General features: G+C 41.5%; 1 protein-coding gene across 1 annotated transcript in view; it reads right to left on the reverse strand.

Moving 5' to 3' along the window:
* FMN2 (formin 2) overlaps positions 1-17,435 on the reverse strand; it is a 237,273-nt gene that overhangs the window by 210,252 nt on the left and 9,586 nt on the right. The window contains 1 exon segment of the mRNA XM_069484677.1: positions 4,965-5,131. Within this exon segment, the coding sequence (XP_069340778.1) occupies positions 4,965-5,131 (167 nt within the window).

Below are 17,435 nucleotides of genomic sequence, written 5' to 3' on the forward strand. Positions count from 1 at the left end.
ATCTTGTTTCTTTTATTCCTTTTTAACCTGAAGTTCCCTGTCTTCCTTGTCTTTAACTGTAGCCTCACTCACACGCTCACCCAAACCTATGTCTACTGACACACACACCAAGGAGCTCTTACCCATCTGGCAAGCATGGGGATCACCAGATATTTTTTAAAAACCAGAAAATCCGCCAAACCCAAACAAGTCCAGCAGCCAAAAACATGCATCCAAAAATATCCCACTAGACAGACATTTAAGATAAATTCATGAAGGATTAAAGATATAACCACATACCCCTGGAAAAAAAAAAATGCTTGGGCCAAGTAAACTTGCTTAACTCCTGGTGATATAAATGGATAATGTAATATCTGCCCTAGTTATGATTAAAGAAATCCTAAAAGAGTTTGTTAATGGGTAATCAACAATTATGTAAGGTAAGTGTGGTTGGCTGGAAAACAGCTGCTGATGAACATGACCCAGAAAAGGGGATCTCGTCATGTTAAAAGCATGAGAGAAATGACTAGAATAGGTTCTGGAAGGAAAATAGACATCTTTCCTCAGACCACAAAAAACCCATGATCTACAACTCAACAATATAGTCTCCCGGGCAGAAGCAGTAGCATCATCCCTGTGTTTTCTCTTGCTAGCTTTGGAATAGGTCTAGCTTAGAATTTTATTTGAGATATAAACCCATCCCTCTCCCCCAAAAAGCAAAAAGCAAATATGAGGATATTATCAGAGAAAAAGAAGTACACTAATAGTTTCTGTGTCCCCAGATTAGTCATGGAAATGGAAAGAGATGATGGAACAATGTCATTAGGCCCTTAAAGGAGCTCAGTTTTTACTCTTGCCTTATGGAAGCCAGTCCTTTTGATGGCTGAAAAAAATTTCAAGTATTATGACCCTAATTTTGATTGGCTAGTGAAGTCAATATCATTCTGCTCTGCAAAAGGCAAAAGCTAATGTTTGTCAGGCAATAACTAATTATTAGTTTTCTAAGTAATTTGAATTTTATTCAAGAAAAGTATAGAATGAGCACCAGTTCTGTCCTTACGACATTATCCTACTAAAATGGACCTGTGTTCTTCATCTCAGTAAATGGCACCACTGTCTACCCAGCTTCTTGAAACCAAGACATCATCCATAATTTCCTCTTGTTCCCTGGTCCCCGTGTCTGACCCACCAGAAGTCCCATCAGCCTTACCTCCAAAATCCATCCCAACCCACGGACGCTTCTCCATCTCCTTCACCACCGTCTGCCACGCAGCCACTGCCATGGCCTACCTGGCGTTCCTGTGTCTACTCCTGCCCTACGCTCTATTATTCAAAGACTAATCCAGGTGACCCACATGAAACATAAAGCAAATGTGTTCCTCCCCTGCATAAAACCCCCCACTTTAAAAAAAAATCCATATTCCTTCCATGGCTTTTAAGATCCTGCCCATTCTGGCTCCTGAGACTGGTCTGTCTTCATCTCACTAAGCTTCAGCTACACAGGCCCCTGGGCTGTGCCTGCACAGGTCACACCTGTGTCCTCTGTACTTGCCCCTTGAGCTGCCTGGAACAACCTTCCCTCCGACCTGGCCTCATGGGTCCCTAGACAGGCTCCCTCTGCATCCATCCTACCCCAACCCATTCACTCTATCATATCATTCCGCTTTTCCTTCATAGCACATACTAGAATCTGATAGAAATTAATTAACTTATACATTTGTTTTATATCTGTCTCTCCCCACCCTGAATAGGATATACATTTCAAGAGAACACATTCTCTTGCTCACTAACATCTCTCCAAGCCTAAGACATTAGCTGACCTGTAGAATGCACATGGTAAACATTTGCAAATGAATGAACATGATCACTCAAAGCCATCTTAGTCTTTGAAAGTTCTTGAAAATTTAATCAAGTTAAAATGTAAGAGACAAACATGAAGTCCTTTCATATTTTCTATAGCACTCTACAGGGCAAAATGTTAGGCCCTAAAAATGTATAAAAATAACATGGAAGTAAAAACGGAAGGGCTGACTGAAGTAGGCTAATCCTTCAACTGCATCTCGGTAAGAGCCCCAGATCAAAACTCTTCATTGCTCTAATTACACGTAGAAATGGAGAGAGAAGGAGGGAAAGGGAGGGTGCTCTTAGGGAAGGGAACAGAGTCACAGAGTCCAGGCTAGGAAGAGTGCCAGCTATGAGCTTATTCCCACAGGGTGTTCTGTCTCGAAGGGCAACTGACCTCAAGGGAATTGTTGGTTAGAAAAGCTCCCAACAGCTATTTTCTGGAAATCAGCAGAGAGGCTAATTATCAGAAATTTCCCTCCCCATGGAGAAGCATATGGTTCCCCATCTCCCAGTGACCCCTCTGGCCTCATAACCCCCTATATTGTTACACTGTTACCACCTCTGGTTTTGAAGAAACTTCTGGACTATGCATCCACTCAACACGTAGTTCTGTTACTGAACTGCTATTTAAGTATATGGAATGACATTTCTCATGAGAGTACATTCAATTTCTTCTTTATTTTGTTCAGTTTGGCAGGGAATGGTTGGGGGAGAGTAGGGAAGAACTACACAGCCAACAAATAGAGTGAGGACAAAACGTAGTCACATCAAGTTGAAGGAAAGAAACTCCCCATTCTGAGGAAATCCTTCACACAACATTAAGGAATTTTATTTTTTTTGTTGTTTGCTTTTCACACTCTGTGCCACACCCAGCTGCCCAAAATAACACAGCTGGGAAGAGTTACTAGTCTCTAATGCAAGGACGGAGCAAGGAGAGAGGTATAAAAAACAACCAGGTTGGTTGATTTTTTTAAAAAATAAGAGAGAAAGAGAGAAATGAGATTACCCTATTCTTTTCAGTTTATTCCAATTCCACATTTATAGACTGACAAGACTGTTTACTTCTAGGTTTTAAGGGAGGAAAATGCAGTTAATTTGGGAATAACTTTTAGTCAAAAAGCCAGTGCTAGACATGGCTAGTGTTTGGCTTTGTCTGTACCATATATAGGTATTATAATTCCAGTTTGCCAGACTGATACATCTTCTAGAACACAGCTCTACAGCGCTTAAACTACCATCGTTCACAGGTTCTATCTCTTCAATAATACAGACCTCTCACAGAGACGGGAGGAAAAACTTTAAATAATCCAATTCTTCCCATAGGAGAGAAAGGTCTACCTAGCCATGATTAGCTGCCACGTCATTAAGAAAATTACATCTCAGAAAAAAAAAAAATTAACTCTCAAAAAAGGAGCTTCACAAGTCACAGCACAACCTGGGGAATTTTCTTTCAAATGGGAAGTATCAAGAAGATCTCAGAATATTGTATGTGATACTGAAAAGAAATTGAGAGAGGCTGCAGGTTGTAATATGTAAAGAACAGGAAGAAGAAAAACAGGCAAATGTACATACTTTATTATGTACTATCACATCTTGACCTCGGCCAGGGTTCATTTTCATTGTCTTTCAAAACTCATCATTATCTCACTCCTTGAACAATAGTGAAGAAGGGTGATAAGAGAAGAGAGTGCCTTTGTCAGCAATGGAACAAATGCAATTAACCCATCCAGAGGAGAACCCATCACCTCCAAATACTCATAAATCCTAAGCTCTGTATAAGTGAACCCACCAGACCTTCAATATTCTCAAGAGAATTTCATATATGAGAATTCCTACATATCTAGATTTCAGATGCACGCTTACCACAACCAACGCCACACAGGTACCACATACCTGAGAAAGATTAGCAACACTCTGGCTTGAAAATGACAACCCAGCCGTGCTGATATTCATTCTGAAACATGAACGTGCCTTTTGAACGACTGCTCCACCGCATTAACTCTCTTGGCGAGTGGGAGCTGGCGGGGCGGAGGCAGGCAGGCGATGCTGCTTCCCGTCAGTATCTAGCACGTGAGTGAGTGAGTGAGTGAGTGAGGGACACACTGAAGCAGCCTTCTAGGGCCCGTGGAAACCTGTAGCCCCGCTGGGATGGGTAACTCTGCCCTGCAGAGCTGCTTCTGCAGGAATGTCTATGTCTATGTCTACATCTACGCCAGCAAAGTCAGAAATACTGACTAGGAGCACTCTAGTGCTACCTCTGTGGATAGCAATATGGAGATACCTTAAACAAATACAAGTAGACCTACCATTTGATCCAGCAATCCCATTATTGGGCATCTACCCAAAAGAACAAAAGACATTCTATAAAAAAGACATCTGCACCCGAATGTTTATAGCAGCACAATTCACAATCGCAAAGATGTGGAAACAACCCAAGTGCCCATCAATACATGAGTGGATTAATAAAATGTGGTATATGTATACCATGGAGTACTATTCAGCTATAAGAAATAATAGGGATATAGAACCTCTTATATTTTCCTGGATAGAGCTGGAATCCATTCTACTAAGTGAAGTATCCCAAGAATGGAAACATAAGCACCGCATGTACTCACCAGCAAATTGGTTTCACTGATCATCACCTAAGAGCACATTTAAGAATAACACTAACCGAGTGTCGGGCAGATATGGGGGGGGGGGGGGGGGGGAGGGGAGGAGATGAGTGTATACATACATAATGAGTGCGATGTGCACCGTCTGGGGGATGGACACGCTTGAAGCGCTGACTTGGGGGGAGGCAGGGGGGAGCAAGGGCAATATACGTAGCCTAAACTTTTGTACCCCCATAATATGCTGAAATAAAAAATAAATAAATAAATAAAAATCATCAATGATTGAAGCAGGCTAGAGAACTATTGAGTAGCCATCTGTTAAGAAAAGGAGGTTTGGCAACTATACTTAATACTCCAGTGCAAAAAAAAAAGTGTAGAAACAGACACACTGAGCTATTGAATGGCGGAGAGGAGGAAGGAGGAAGGCCTCGCATCACGTGTTGTTTTTAAATTGCAGGGTGACTGATTGCAGTGGCTGTTTGGACGGCAAATGCGCCTCAAGGAGAGAGGAGAATTCCCCCTACTTACGTCGAACGGAGCTGAACTGGACTGGGCATTCTGATTACACGGTTCCCTGAAGCAGTCGCTAAAAGGCAGCAGCAGCCCCATGGCAATGATCCGCGAGCAAAACTTCTCTGCCTCTTCCGGCGGCCCGTTCTCCTGCTGGCTGAACAGCTTCTCCAGCAGCGTTCGCCCTGCGGATGAAACACAGTCATTAGAGGGAGTTCTGGCATATCCCCCTGGCTCCCAGCTCTCCCGGAGGAGGGAGGCCTGGTAAACACACTTGCCAGGGAGCAACGCCGTTTCCAAGGCAACGGCCTGCGCAGCAAGGCGCCTCTCAACCTTGGAGAAGACTCTGCAGTCTGTGGCCGGGGATGCCACATTGGAAAAGCACCGATCTGGTTTGCTGTCCTATCCCCCAATACGCCCTGCCTCGAAAGAAAATGGGCCAAGTTATGGGCTGTACAGCTGCCATCTAAGAAGCCACCAACCTTTTTGAATAGTTCTGGTTTTGGGGGGGGTTTTTTGGTTTTTTTTTTTTCCTTTGGTTTTGTTTTGTTTTGTTTGAGATGGTGGGAGGTCTCACTATGCTGCCCAGGCTGGCCTCGAACTCCTGGGCTCATGCAATCCTCGTGCCTCAGGCTCCAGAGCAGCTGGAACTAGAGGCCTGTGCCACTGTGCCCAGCTTCCTTTTGCATTTAACTAGTAAATCCTCGGTTTTGGATTTAACTTTGGGTGCAAAAGGTTAAACCCTTTCGGATTTAATTACAGATGATTCTCTAAAGAAGCAGTTAGTGACCCAACATGCCACCATGTAGGCTCAGAAATGTCAGTGACTGACAGTCACAGTCTCCGGCATGGCAAATGGGGAGGGGACAGAAGATGAGGAGACAGGGAGACTGGCGAAGGCACCAACCCGTGAGAAGTGAACAGAGCTGTCCAGCACAAATAGTCGCCCTGAAAAGAAAAGTGATAGAGAAACTCAAATTTTTCTCAGAGGCTCATTGGAAATACAACTCTAGGGTAGATGCAAACATAAGTTTTTAATTATTTTCCTGAAAGAGAGGCACAATGAAAAGACAATGGCTGAGGCTCCGAGAGGACCTGGGTCTACCTAGTCCAAGCGTTCTCAGTCCTGGCTGTGCCTAAGCGTCACCTGGGAGAACAGAAATGCTGGCAGCAGGACCCAGCATCAGTGTTTTATTGGTCACCAGTTGGTTCTACTGTTAGCCAGAGGTGACGGCCATGGGTACAGTCCCTAACCTATTTCTGACACTACTTCGTCTCTAATCTTCAGAAATTTATGGATCTTATTTCCATATTCATAACCAATGGCAGAAGAAACAGATAATCCCTAGGGTTCCTTCTGGGGCCACAAGCGTTCCTCAGTTCTTGCCCCGTCACTGCTCCTCCGTCTAATTAGTGGATTCCTTCTTCAAATCCAGATGGACATCACTCATCCAGAAAAGCCTTTAGTGATCTCCTTCCACCTTCTTTTGGAATCCTTCATAGCTGCTTTGTGCAATTAATTATTTGATTAATTAATTACTTGTGCAATCATTTGCTTAATGTCTCCTTCCCTCACGAAAATATAAACTCACTGATGGCCGCCATCTATCTTGCAAACCTGACCACTTGCACGTAAAAAGCATCCAGAAATGTTTTTAGGATTTCTGCATGAATACAATTCTATGATTCTGTGACAGATTTACTCATATCACATGGTCAGAACTGGAAATGAAATATCAGTCTGTACCATCAAACTATTTCTGTAAAGTAATAGTAAATAGTAAATATCTTAGGCTTTGTGGGCCACATAAGGTCTCCATTGCATATTTTTTACTGGTTTGGTTTGGTTTTGAACAACTTTGAAAATGTATAAACCCTTTTAGCTCAGGGCTATGCAAAACCAGGCCAGGTCTGTACTTCAGTTACAACCACTAAATTTCAAACGTATAAATGTTCACTTCTATCAGGACATTAATCATTGGTATTAATATATGCTTCTTTCTGTTTCTGTCTGTAAAATAAAACTAATCTCAAAATCTGCCTTTGATATTTGGAGTGACAAAACAGGACAAAAAAAGCCTCTCTATTTTCTCCATTCTTTCAAGTCATTAGAGGATATTCTTTGGTCTCCCATGAATTATTTGGTGGAAAATAGAGGATTTTTCCCCTAAAGAAATTCAGTTTGCGGGCACCTAACTGGAACCTAGGAAACAAACGGTATCCCTCAATTCTCAAGTGAGTAATTATCATGACAGTATATCCATTGTATTCATCTTATGGGATGACTGGAAATAGTCCTAAAACTCATTAGTCCTTTCCCACCACTCAGATACTGTGTAGGACTGAAAATAAGGGAAACAGGATCTTGCTTGTGTGTGAGTGAGCGTGATAGAATAAATGTGTTAAGTGCAAATCAAGCCAAAAATCATCAAAGGGGTTCCAGAGCAATGTGCAAGAGAGAGAAGTATAAGCTGCAGGAACTCCAGTTCTATCATGAGCAAATACCCCTAAATCCCTAATCCAGGGTTTCTCTACCACAGCGCTGTTGACACCTTGAAGCACGTATTTCTGTGTTTGCGGGGTGGGCGTTATCCTGTGCATTTAGCAGCATCCCCGGCCACCGCCACTAGAGGCCAGTAGCACAACTATCCCACTTAACAGCTGTAACAGATGAAAATGTCTCCAGACATTGCCAAATATCCCCTGGGGCGCAAGATAACCCCAGGCTGTTGAGAACCCCTGTCCTAACCTCTCTAAAGGGAACTTCACCTCCTTGTATTAGCAGTAACCTGACTGCCCCTGGAGTCCTCCTCCTGCGATCTCCACCTCCTCCTGCGATCTCCTCCACCTGTGATCCTCTCAGATGGACGCATTTTACACATTGGAGGGACAGGAAGTGGGTAACTTCCTAGATCCCCACAAACACTTCCAAATGATTTATTCTCCTGCAAAGCCATCGGCTCCTTTGAAAACTCTTGCCACCGGCTAGACCCTTACGTATCCCCCTCTATTCTGCCACCCACTAACCTCTAGTCATTCCTTCACCCCGCCATTCACTAAATAGTCTGCCTCTTCACCTATCATGGTTCTCAGTGACTTTGACATCCACGTGGAGAGCGAACCAACACTCAGGTAGATGCCTCATCCCAGACCCTGAGTCCTTGCCTCCAGCCAGCATTTCCTCCGCCCCATGTCACATCCTCGAATCGGTCACCATCAGGAACTGTACCACCTCCAGAAGATCGATGTCAAAGCTTACTCCAAACCCTCCAGTGGCTTCCCATCACCCTCGGAGTAAAATGGAACTCCTCACCACAACACAGGGGCCCCCGGCCTCTCCCCTCCCACCACCCTCCCTCGCTCGACTCTTGCTCTTGCCCACCGGACTTCTCCTCCTCCCCAAACACACTGAGTCACTCTCACCTCGGAGCCTTTCGCAGCAGCACACTCTCCCCCAGATATCTCCATGACTCCCTCACTCCTTCATCTCACTCAGGTCCCTGCTCGACTGTCACTTCCGCTGAGAGAACTTCCTGGACTGCCCTTTCTAAAATAGCACACCTGGTCCCTCTCGCTCTCATTATCCGCCTCACTCTTTAGAGAGCTTAGCCCTTGAATGTATGCAAGTCTGTGGTCTGTATCCTACTGCTGGAATGTAAACTCCATTTCTGCAGACCCTGATGTTTACCACCTGTTACCCAGGACCTCCAGGAGTGCCTGGTGAGGGGTGAATGATCAATTAATTTTTTGATCACCAGTGAATCAATCTATGTACAAATGCCTGGGTGGAACACCTAATTCTTGACTACAGCCTTCTGTCCTTTAAGCCCTTACTGGAATCCTTCGAAAGCTCCATCCACCACACCTACCTTGAATCAGTCACCCTTAGCACTGTTGCGTGATCCATCACCTGTGCCCTATCTCATTTCCCTCCTTACCAGCTTAAGTACCACGTCCCATCACCATAATTAGATACTTCAAACACTTGAGTTCCCTAAATCCCTCTCTCCCTCAACACGCTCGTGTGATAAAACCACAACTTGTTTCAATCTGGCCATCTACTTTCTCTTGGCCTGCACCTGAGCAGCTGCACGTTGCAAAAGAAACACACACACACACACACACACACACACACACACGTGTTGCCTGTTTTCACTTGACACTCACAGCTGTCCACCTCAGTGAAGCCCAGCACTGATCTGCATTCTCATCTGAGCTTCCACTCTCCAAGACAATTTTTATACAATCTCCTTCCCACCTGACCTGCTCTTTCCAATGATGACATGATCTTCTCAAATGATCTACTGAGAAAATGGAAGAATCTGAGACCAACTGCAAATATGCAAAAACGCCTGTACTTGTCTTCTCTGTCGTCTTCCTCACAGTGGAAAGGCTCTGTTACAAATGAGAACAAGTTCTTTCCCTTGTGTCCTGGATTGAATTCTTTGTTGCATGCTCAGGATCTCAGTTCCTTAGCTATCCCTTCTCTCCAGATATGAACACCTCCCTCTTTAATGACATTCCTAGGATAACACAAACGTGCTTTAAGAAAACAAACTCTTCCTTGAGCCTGTATCACTCCCAGCTACTGTCCTATTTCATGGCTTCCTTTCACATCAAGATTACCAGCTGGGGCCAGGTACAGTGGTTCACACCTGTAATCCCAGCAACTCAGGAGGCTGAGGCAGGAGGATTGCTTGAGGCCAGGAGTTCAAGACCAGCCTGGGCAACATAGCAAGAACCCATCTCTACAAAAAATAAGAAAAATTAGCCAGGCATGGTGGCATGCACCTGTAGTCCCAGCGACTCAGGAGGCTAAGGCAGAAGGACTGCTTGAGCATAGAAGTTCCAGGTTCCAGTGAGCTATAACCATGCCACTGCATTCCAGCCTGGGTGACAGAGGGAGACCCTATCTCAAAAAACAAAACAAAACTACTAGCTGGAATTACCTATCTTTTCTACCCCTACCCCCTCACTTCAGCTCAGCCAGCTCTAATTTTATTTCCATCCCTGTAGAGCAACAGAAACTCGTGGCCAACATGCTACTGATAACATTTTTGTCTTCATCTTACTAAATTTCTTCATCTTTTAGAAAATGTTCATTGTTGATCAACTCCTACTCCTGAAAGCACTTTTCTCTAATCTTCATAATACTCCTGTCCCCTATTTTCTCTAACTCACTGGCCATTTTCTCCCATGTCCCCATTACTGGGGACGCCATGATGCCAACGTACGAGGGCTTCCTGGCTCATCCCTTTCCTATTCTCTCAACTCTTTCTATAATCTCTGCTGTAGTCTTTCCCAGTCTCTAAAACCCCTTTCCTCGAAACAGGGTGAGGCTTTATGGATGGGCGGAAGGGACTCCAGACCTGGACAGAACACACAGGTCGGCTCCATGAAGACCCTGAAGACCATGTTGTAACAGCAGGAGAACTGTAGAAGAAGATGAGAATTCAAAGAACTACCAAACTGGCAATGAGTTGACCATTTTTTTCCTTCAATATCCTTCAACCTGGACTTAAATCAGTCCCCAAACCCAGAAGTAGGCATCAACACAGACAAGGAAAGCTTTAAGGAGCAATTTGGCAATGTGTGTCGTGGTCTTTTAAAAACTCACCCCTCTTCTCAAGAAAGTCAACTTTGTAAAATCTATTCCAGGTAAATGTTCAGAGGCAGATTAAAAGAGTGATGTATCACAGGATTATTGTGAAGATTAAATGAGATAATTCATGTCAAGTCCTTAGCACAGTTCCTGGTACAGTAATAAATGGATTATTCATAGTAAAAAGTTTAAAAGAAGCTAAAATGTCCAACAATAAAGATACAGTTTAAAAAGAAAAAGATAGCTTTATACACATGATGGCTATTAAAACCATGTACCAAGGTACTCAACCTCCCTCTCTTAAGCCTGTTTCCCCATCTATAAGCTGGAAATAATCATCCTCATTACCTCCTACGATTGCTGTGAGAAATAAATGAAATACTTTTTGTAACAGACTTAATACAGTGCCCAATAAATGTTACCTACTATTATTTTTTATCAAGATACACTTCAAACACTCTGTACTTGTGTTTGAAAGACAAATAAAAATTGGGTTCAACTTAAAAGAAGGAAATCATAAGTTGGTTCTAAAAGCATTTGAAAAAGTATGAAAATAAGCAAGATAATCTCAAATTAAAATATCTTCACCCACCACGTGTTTGTTTTGTTTTATTGTTTTGTTTACATTCATTAGACTTTAACAACAAGGTAATATTTAACACCCTGCTTGCTAGAATTCCTAACCTCAGTCAAAAAAAAAAAAAAAGTTTCCATTATCTGTTTTACTATATTTATTAAATTCATGCTAAAACTATCATTCATTTAAGGACAGGGAACTTATTAATCATTAATGCTCTCCAATTATTCTGCACTATTCCCCCCAACCCAATATACTTCCACTCCATAGTTAATAAAAAGTAAAGCATGTGAAATCAACTTTGCAGTCACACTCTAGCTACAAATCCTCCTCTTACCTTGAGAAGCAAAAATCACAAGATAGATAAACATAGAAACAGCAGTTAGGGGGAAAGTCAGAGAACTATTTACCATCACAACAAATGCTGCAATCTCTCTTGCACGATGAAAAGTAGTAAAACCATTTGTCCCAGCACTAGAGTTCTATTGGGCCTGTGACCAATGACACTGTAAAAAGTAGGAAATCTTTTATTTCGACAGAGGAACTATACGGTGTAAAAGGCATTTCCACATCTGTCAGCTCTGGGAGGCATGCGGAGCAAGGATTTATCATCACAATTTCAAAGAAACTAACTGAAGAATGAAAAGGTTCTAGAATCTGCCCGAGGTCATAAGACCGGAGAGCGGCAATGCCAAAACTGGACGCACACGCTGCTCTCCTCATTTTTATTCTGGGGATCTTCTACTTCTGAGTCAGCCAGCAACTCTGGGAAAAGCTTCTGACCAACTTTCTGCATTAAGTTATAAAAGAAACAGACCACGCAAGTCTGCGCCCTGCAGGGGCTAACAACCTAGTTACAATGACCAAAGCTCAAGAAGGGACATTTCTAAAGCAGTCTGTTTAGAACACACGGCCTTAATTAAACATCCTTAGTGGAATGGGGTGGGGTGGACGGGGAGGAGGAGCAAAGACAAGATATAACCAAGTACTCAGGAGTCCGTCATATGCCAAAGAATGTTCTAGGCCCATCAGAGGATATAAGGAAAACATGCTCCCTCCCCTTAACTAATAATAATACAGTAAGACGATGTCGGTGGCAAACCCTTGTAGAAGAGATGCAAAGTACGGGCTTCTAACCGGTGACAACATAGAACAGGGAGAGTCCCTGGCTCTTTCCCCATTTGCCTGAGACAATAAAGTGTCCAGATAGAAATAGAAACTTCTAATAAAGAAACCTCCTTGGAAACAATAGGAGTTTTTTTTTCCCCACTAGGCCTTAATGATGTATGTAACTTTTCTGCTTTTATTGATCCCAAAGACTAACAATTTTTTTGTCAGTATTATTAATAGAATCAGATTACTCAGTGATAATCCATTGCTTTTAATCTTCAGTATTTCAGAGCCAGAAGAAATCTTATAGAACATTTAGCTCAAACCCCTAATTTCTCCTGTAAAGAAATCAAGCCCCAGATATTTGAGTAATTATGTCTACGGTTATAGAAGGTTATAGATACCAAAACCAGACAAAGTCACTACAAAAAAAAAAAAAAGAAAACTACAGGCCAATATCCCTGATGAACAGACACAAAAATCCTCAACAAACAAAATACTCACAAACCAAATTTAACAGCATATTTTCAAAGACCATTCACCATGATCGAATGGGATTTATCACAGGGATGCAAGGATGGTTCAACATATGTAAATCAATAAATGTGACATACCATATTAATAAAATGAAGGACAAAAGCCATGATCATCTCAACAGATACAGCAAAAGCATTTGACATTTTCAACATCCACTCATGATTTTTAAAAAACTCCCCCGAAATGGGTATAAAAGGAATGTAACTCAACACAATAAAGGTTATACACAACAAACCCACAGCTAACATCATACTCAGGGGCAAAAAGTTAAAAGCTTTTCCGCTAAGATCAGAAAGACAAGGATGCCACTCTCGCCACTTCTATTCAACACCAAAAGCTTTACAACTCAGCTATAAGAAACAATGGTGATAGAGCACCTCTTGTATTTTCCTGGATACAGCTGGAACCCATTCTACTAAGTGAAGTATCCCAAGAATGGAAAAATAAGCATTACATGTACTCACCATCAAATTGGTTTCACTGATCATCACTTAAGAGCACATTTAGGAATAACATTAATCGAGTGTCGGGCAGATGTGGGGGGGGGAGGGGATGGGTGTATACATACATAATGAGTGAGATGTGCACCGTCTAGGGGATGGACACGTTTGAAGCTCTGACTCGGGGGTGGGGGGGCAGCAAGGGCAATATACGTAACCTAAACTTTTGTACCCCCACAATATGCTGAAATAAGAAAAAAAAAGTAATAAAAAAACATATAAAGCATCCAGAAAGTAGCTCAACAAAGAAAACACGAACCTTCTGTAGAAGAAAGTTTAAACTCTAATAAAAGGACATAAAAATCATTTGAATAAACAAAGAGCTCTTTCACATTCTTGAAAAAGATGATATTATAAAAGTGACAATAATCCTCAATTTAATAAAGTCCCAATCAAACACCATCAGGATTTTTGAAGAAACTCTGACAACCTATTCTAAATTTAAATGGAAGACGACAAGATCCATGTTCATGGACTAAGTCAACATTTAAAAATACTCCTCTTTGAGATAATCAGACATATTGCAAAGTCACATTTCTAAGTCACAAGTACCATATGGTACTTGGTAAAGACAGAAAAACATACATAAAAGGAAAGAATGGAAACCTCAGAAACAGACTTATCTATATAAGGGAATGACATAAAGGTGATATCAAAAATCAACAAGTAAAAGACTATTTAGTAGATGATGTTGGAAAAACTGGCTTGCCATATGGAGAAAAATAGAAACAGATCCATCCCTACATTATACCATACACTCAGAAGGGTTCTAGATCAAAGACTTAAATGTAAAGGGTCAAATGACAAACTTAACAGAAGACTATAGAAGACAGAATTTTTGTAACTTAGGAGAAAGAGAATTTCTTAAGTGAGACAAAAAGAGCACAAACCGTAGGTTAAAAATTGATTTGATTATATCATAATTCAGTATTTCTGTTTGACCAAGTACATTACAAATTTAAAAGCAAGATAATTATCAGGGGATGATATTTGCAATACCTAAATTTTCAAGATTCAACAATCACATAAACCTAAATCCACTCCAAATGGTTTAAATAGGAAGAGATTTACTACAGGGTAGTATTTTATTTACAGAATCTTGGAAAGCCTGAAGACAAAAGGTTTTAGAATCTTTTTAGAAACCACTCACAAAGCCATAGATAGGACCAGGCCACCAAAGAATTGGCTGCTGCTTCTCTGATCTAAAGCCCTGGGCTCTAAAAGCACACTTCCACTGCTAGGATCAGGGAGCCTCATCACTGGGTGGGACCTCCGTATCTCCAGAAGTGTGTTGTGCCTGCTACCAGCCACACCAGCTGCATGGATGAGCCACACCCCACCCTTGGCCGACATAAAGCTAGCGCCTGGACTCTAGATCCCTGCTTAACATTGCCCTAGAAGAATTAGACAGTTCCTCAGCTGTGCTTCAAAGTAGAAACAAGGATAGGAGGTTAATCTGTCACAAATTCGTCAAACCTAAATTACATCTGAAACACAACCTCCAAGAGACTCTGAAAAATGTCATTTTTAGATTTCTGGTCTCCAATATAAGGAAAGAAGACCAGATAGAGGCTGAGTGGCACTCCATCATATCCCTGACATCGGTAATAGAATATCTAGAATATGCAAAGAACCCCTGTGAATAAACAAGGAAAATCAGGAACTCTAACAGAGAAATGTAAAAGGATAGGAACAGGCAATTCACAGAAGGGTAAACCCAAATGGCTAAAATTTTTCTCAAAGGCATTAGTCATCAGATAAATATAAAGTAAAAAGAAAAACAACAAGATACCACTTTCCCTCTTGGATTAGCGGAAATTAGACAAAGCTAATTTGCTGTGGTAATGGAGTGGAAACTAGGAAGACATTCTGGAAACTAATGACCTAGATAAATTCACTAAACATTTATTTGATGACCTAGCAATCCCTCTCCTGAATGTACATCCCAGAGAAATTCTCACATAGCACTCTGTACAGGAACATTCATCAGAGTGTTTTCTATGGTGACCAAGAAGTACAGGAATCTAGATGTTCATTATTGTGAAAATGTTCAAATAAAATCTAGAGACTGCACCCGGAGCCACCACATTGTACAACTCTAGGGGAACGTTAGGCACACAAGAGACAAGGTGAACAGCGTCCCCTGGTGTTGCACAACCTGGCAGAACTTCCACCCTTGGGAATACTATAGAGCAGTAGGGAGCCATAGACTAGATGGAAATGCACCCAGAAAACTTTGTACATTTTTTTCCCCAAAGGCAGCTGAGTTTTGCGGGGGTGGGGAAGCAATAGCATGAGGTCTACCACTCCAAGTATTTGTATAAACTCATCATAAACAGAAATATCATACACTTTATAAAAATACCTACGATTTCAAGGATGCCAAACACATAAAAGCAGTTCTCTCTGTCTACAAGGGGAGTGAGAATGGGAAATGAAAATATAGGGACTACAACAAGGACAAAATGGGTTTTGCAGAGACTAATCATGGGAGAGTGTCATGAACTGAGGAATATGACTAAATGGATTCTTTTTTTCTCTGAGGACCAGGGAGAGAGGGTGTCAACAATACCTGAAACTATCAGGGAGAACGTGAGATACCTGAAGAATGATCGAAGCACCTAGGATGAAGTGAGGAAAATAGAGACTGAAAAATGAGGGGACAAAATTGCAGAGCATTCGATGATGTTAATATATATTAAAATATATATGGTCTATTACCCATAATCTATATATATATAAGATATAATAATTATATATGATAAAGAACATATTGTCTATATTAACATATTTAATATATATGCATTAAAGAATTTAAACTTTAGCCTCCAGGTAATAGGGAGGGGAACAATGAAATGTTTCTAAACTGGGACTAGTCTGCTCAAATTTTTATTTTATTTTTATTTTAAATAGTTTACTCTCGTGCCTTGTGCAGAATGGAGTGGAGAAGAGCCAGGCTGTGGGCAAGAGAGTGATGAGGACACTATTGACAGGGATCTGAACTAGGAAGGGTACTGGTACTGGGAACAGAAATTAAAAGACATATGAAAGAGATATTTAGGAAAAGAATAGAGAAGATGGAAAGATTAATTGGGTGTGAAGCATGAGAAAGATGGAAGAATCAAGGAGTATGGCAGGGCTGGACAGCAATGCCTTGACTGGGAGACCCAGGAAGAGGGTATAGAGAGGATGGGGAAAATAATAAGTAGTTTTAGACACAGTGAATATACTAGACTTGTGATGTCTAAGTGAGATGTGTCTGATGCCCAGAAGAGAGATAGGAACTGGAGGTAAAGATCTAGCAGTCCATTGCTAACTGAAGTTGGGAATGAAGCCAAGAGGTACCTCCAAAAGGAAATTGGGGGCTCAACTTTAGAGGTTTAGCCTAAAGCTAAACCTAAAGCCACATGGCCACCTTTTATGATCCCTAAGTAGATGGTATGAAAATGATCTATGAATTTAGAGTTAAATGAGTCTCCTTAGAGAAATAATCCAAGTCCCAGATTAAAGGCTGCTAAAATCACCTTTTCACTTATCTCACATTGTCAGCCCAGTCAAACGTCTCTCCACCTACACAGTGCAGTTCTTATACAACCCTCTATGCCTATCCCCAAAACATTGAGCCCAACAGAATCAACACACTTCTGGATTTTTCTAAAAATAGAGGAGAGGCAGATCAAACCCTATATCCTGAAAGAAACTGCAAGGCTACCATCCAAGCCTTTTATACCCTAGAAGCCATTTAACCAAAATAGCTCGACAAAAACGGGAAGATATAATTGGCTTGTAGAGAACATCTCGGTGAACTGCAAAATGTAGCACTTCCCACAGAGAGCTCACATCACCTGCCCTCTCCAGACAAGCAAGGATTGGTTTACAGGGAAAAGAGGGACCAACTATCTACCAGTATTTAAGTTTAAAAATGAGTTGCAAAAGGTTATCCCTATTGTTATCCCATTTCTTTTATCACACTTTTGAAAGATAAGACTTGTATCTTAATAATGAAGAGACTCGTTGCTTATAAAACTCTCCAGAGAGTATTCTAATGCATTTACTTGGGAACCTGAAATAGTTCTGTTCTAGCCCATTTTCCTCTTAATGGGCTTAAACAAGCTATACTTCTTTAAGTCCAATAAAACTTTTTTTTTAACAAAAGTAAAAAA

This window comes from Eulemur rufifrons, chromosome 11 (assembly GCF_041146395.1).
Source record: "Eulemur rufifrons isolate Redbay chromosome 11, OSU_ERuf_1, whole genome shotgun sequence".
Taxonomy (NCBI): domain Eukaryota; kingdom Metazoa; phylum Chordata; class Mammalia; order Primates; family Lemuridae; genus Eulemur; species Eulemur rufifrons.